Source organism: Primulina tabacum, chromosome 16 (assembly GCF_025594145.1).
Source record: "Primulina tabacum isolate GXHZ01 chromosome 16, ASM2559414v2, whole genome shotgun sequence".
In the NCBI taxonomy this organism is placed as follows: domain Eukaryota; kingdom Viridiplantae; phylum Streptophyta; class Magnoliopsida; order Lamiales; family Gesneriaceae; genus Primulina; species Primulina tabacum.
Genome location: NC_134565.1, coordinates 11,557,041 through 11,560,990, shown reverse-complemented (window position 1 = coordinate 11,560,990; position 3,950 = coordinate 11,557,041). Strand labels below are relative to the sequence as shown.

The window sequence follows — 3,950 nt, the reverse complement described above, 5'->3', positions numbered from 1 at the left end:
AGATTTTTTCTATGACAAGTACTTTCCTAGCGATGTTAAATCCCGCAAGGTGAATGAATTCTTGGAGCTAAAGCAAGGGACAATGAGCATGAATGATTACATCTTGAAGTTTGAAGAAGGTTGTCTTTTTGTTCCTTTCATTGCTAGCAATGACAAAGATAGAGCCGAGCATTTTATGCGGGGGTTGAGGGCGGAGATTCGAAGAGATGTTCAAATGTCGAAGGCTAATTCTTACAAAGAGATTGTTGAAAGAGCGTTGATGGCTGAATATGATGAGAGAGATTGATAAAGAAAGACAATTCAAGAAGCAACAATTTGTCCAAAAGGGTCAAGCTTCATTTCAAGGAGGAAAAAGAGGACACAAGGGGAAAGGGAAGGAAGAATATCGCGGTAAAGCTCCTGCGGTGCCATCTGAATAGAATAAGCCTTTATGCCCTAAATGCCATAAACCACATAAAGGAGAGTGCCTAGTTGAAAGCAACAAATGTTATAAATGTGGAGGAGTTGGGCACATTGCGATCAATTGCACTCAATCATCGGGCAAGGGCCGAGTTCAGGGGCGTATTTTCTCTTTGACTAAGGAAGGAGTTAATCCTGATTCGTCAATCATTTCAGGTACCATTCTTATTTCAGGCAAGCAAGCTACTACTCTTATTTATATTGGTGCCACACATTCTTTTATATCTGAGCAATTTATGCATTCTCTAGGTCTTGCTCCTATTGGTGAAATTATCCACTTTTCTATTGTGCTTCCTTCGGGAGATTATATTCATTCTTCAAGTGTGATTCGAGCGTGCCCTGTTCAAGTAGATGAGGAATTGTTGAATGCCGATTTGATTGTCATTCCCATGATTGAGTTTGATGTTATTTTGGGAATGGATTGGTTATCTACTTATCGAGCTGTGATAGATTGTGTAGCCAAGACAGTACGTTTTCCTTCAGGGCATGGTGATAGCAGGGTCTTCATGGGGTCAGGTACTTCGCTTGGCCTTTCTTTTATTTCTTGCTTGCAAATGCAACGGATGTTGGTTAAGGGTTGTCATGGGTTTCTAGCATCGGTGCTGGATATAACTAGAGAAGGGAGTGGGAATGCGAGTGACATTGATATTGTGAGGGATTATCTTGTTGTCTTTGCTGATGATGTGCCGGGATTGCCACCGGATAGAGAGGTGGAATTTGTTATTGATATTGTACCAAGTACCGCACCGATTTCTAAAGCCTCTTATCGAACGGCCCCAACTGAAATGAAAGAGTTGAAGAGTCAATTGCAAGAGTTATTAGATAAGAGCTTTATTAGACCAAGTTCATCTCCATGGGGGGCAACGGTATTATTTGTGAAGAAGAAAGATGGGTCCTTGAGACTATGTCTTGACTATTGAGAGATCAACAAAGTGACGATCAAGAACAAATATCCTCTGCCCAGAATTGATGATCTTTTTGATCAGTTGCAAGGTGCTACTGTATTTTCTAAGATTGATTTGCGGTCAGGGTACCATCACTTGAAAGTAAAGGAGTGTGACATACCTAAGACAGCTTTTCGAACAAGGTATGGTCACTACGAGTTTTTGATTATGTTGTTTGGATTAACTAATACTCTTTTTGTATTTATGGATCTTATGAATCGGGTTTTCAAGCCATATTTAGACAATTTCGTTATTGTCTTCATTGATTATATTTTAATCTATTCAAAGACTCGAGATCTACATAGGGAGCATTTGAGGATTGTGTTACATCAGTTGAGGGACAACCAGTTATATGCTAAATTCAAGAAGTGTGAATTTTGGCTGGAGCAAGTTGCATTTTTAGGTCATATTGTTTTCAAGGAAGGAATTGCTGTGGATCCGGCTAAGATTAAAGCAGTTAAGAAGTGGCCTATTCCTTTGACAGTTGCTGAGGTACGAAGTTTCCTTGGGTTGGCAGGGTACTATCGTCGTTTTATTGCCGATTTCTCTAAAATAGCCTTGCCACTTACTACTCTGACGAGAAAGACAGTTAAGTTTGAATGGACTAATGAATGTCAGCAAGCATTTCAAGTATTAAGGACAAATTGACTTCACCTCCAGTGTTAGCACTTCCTCAGGGAGTTGAAGACTTTGTGGTGTATACAGATGCTTCCAAGAAAGGTCTCGGTGCTGTGTTGATGCAGCGAGGCAAAGTCATTGCTTATGCTTCTCGTCAATTGAAGGATTATGAAAAGAACTATCCGACTCGTGATCTTGAGTTGGCGGCCGTTGTTTTTGCTTTGAAGATCTGGCGACATTATTTATATGGTGTGAAATGTGATATTTTCTGAGATCATAAAAGTCTTAAGTATCTCTTTACTCAGAAAGAACTGAACATGCGTCAGAGAATGTGGTTAGAACTTGTGAAGGATTATGATTGCACTATCAGTTACCACCCAGGAAAAACAAATGTGGTTGCTGATGCATTGAACCGAAAGTCAGGCCTTCAATTGGGTTTGAAAAGCCTCTATTGTTGGATTTGCAGAGAAATGAGATCACATTGGTTGAGGAAGGTATGATCGCTCGCCTTTCAACCTTAGTTATTTGACCGACTTTGATTGACAAAATTAAGCATGAGCAACAGTTCGATACTCTTTTGTTGTACTTGAGAGCAAAGGCAGAGAAGAAGGGGAATTCTGAGTTTGGATTGAACAGTGATGGCCTGATTACATTTCAAGGCCGTATTTGTGTTCCTGTTGGTGATGCTATTCATCGTGACGTTTTGACGGAAGCTCATACTGCACTTTATTCAGTACATTCAGGTGGCACCAAGATGTATCAAGATCTTCGTCGATTGTATTGGTGGCCACGTATGAAGATAGATATAGTAGCATTTATTTCTGAATGCTTGACTTGTCAGCAGGTAAAGATTGAGCACCAACGACCGGCGGGCTTATTGCAATCCTTACCTATACCGCAATGGAAGTGGGAACACATCACTATGAATTTTGTTGTCGGGTTTCCAAGAACTCAGAAGGGCTATAATTCTATTTGGGTGATCGTGGATCGATTGACCAAGTCATCACATTTTCTCCCTGTCAAGCGACATATTATATGACTCAATATGCGGAGACGTATGTCCAAGAGATTGTAAGACCTCATGGGATACCAGTGTCGATTGTTTCAGATCGTGATACAAGGTTTACATCTGAGTTTTGGAAAAATCTCCATAGAGCTTTGGGTACAAAGTTGGCCTTTAGCACAGACTATCATCCTCAGAGCGATGGGCAATCAGAGAGAGTTATACAGATTTTGGAGGTTATGTTGAGAACCTGTACTATTGACTTTCCTGGTAATTGGGATTCGAAGTTACCTCTTGTCGAGTTCACATATAATAACAGATACCATTCATCGATTGGCATGGCACCATATGAAGCATTATATGATAGGAAGTGTAGATCACCTTTATATTGGGACGAAGTATGAGCCATGTTTCAATGTTACGGAAGTATTTGTCCAATCCATCCCATGTTCTTCGACACGAAGCATTGGATCTTTTGCCTAATCTAAGCTTTGAAGAAGTGCCGGTTCAAATTATTGACCGCAAAGTTAAAGTGCTAAGGAACAAACAAGTTGGCTTTGTTAAAGTTCTTTGGAGGAATCATGTGATTGAAGAGGCTACATGGGAACCGGAGGAAGAGATTAGACGACGTTATCCGGATTTATTTTGAAGTAAGCAAATTTCGGGGACGAAATTTTTATAAGTGGGGAAATTGTAATATCCCAACCTTTTATCCTTTTATTGTCAATGATGTTATTCTATGGTTTAGTGTTATGGATATATGGTTAAGTTATTATTGATCATGGTTATTGTTATGGTTTATGAGTATAGTTGATGGCAGGGTTGGTATTTCATGTTATAGCATCAATATGGTTATTGCATTGTATTCATGGTTATTTATTGTATGGTTTTGGTAAGGTTAAGTAGATGGTTGTGTATTTGAGAGT

The 3,950-nt window shown here is 39.6% G+C and overlaps 1 protein-coding gene across 1 annotated transcript; it reads left to right on the top strand.

Annotated features, from left to right (window-relative positions):
• Window positions 1–875: 875 nt before the first annotated feature.
• On the top strand, window positions 876–3,673 carry LOC142528352 (uncharacterized). Its single transcript, XM_075633393.1, has 5 exons — window positions 876–1,325; window positions 1,692–1,895; window positions 2,327–2,515; window positions 2,575–2,865; window positions 3,452–3,673. Exons 1-5 carry the CDS (start codon window positions 876–878, stop codon window positions 3,671–3,673), a joined length of 1,356 nt encoding a protein of 451 aa, XP_075489508.1.
• Window positions 3,674–3,950: the final 277 nt, after the last annotated feature.

Bases quoted from the DNA above. Each gene is read 5' to 3' on its own strand.
- LOC142528352 (XM_075633393.1), top strand. From the start codon at position 876: ATGGATTGGTTATCTACTTATCGAGCTGTGATAGATTGTGTAGCCAAG. The intron at 1,896-2,326 runs GTACGAAGTTTC...CTCTTTACTCAG, and splicing joins TTCCTTTGACAGTTGCTGAG to AAAGAACTGAACATGCGTCA. The intron at 2,866-3,451 runs GTAAAGATTGAG...ATGTTACGGAAG, and splicing joins AATGCTTGACTTGTCAGCAG to TATTTGTCCAATCCATCCCA.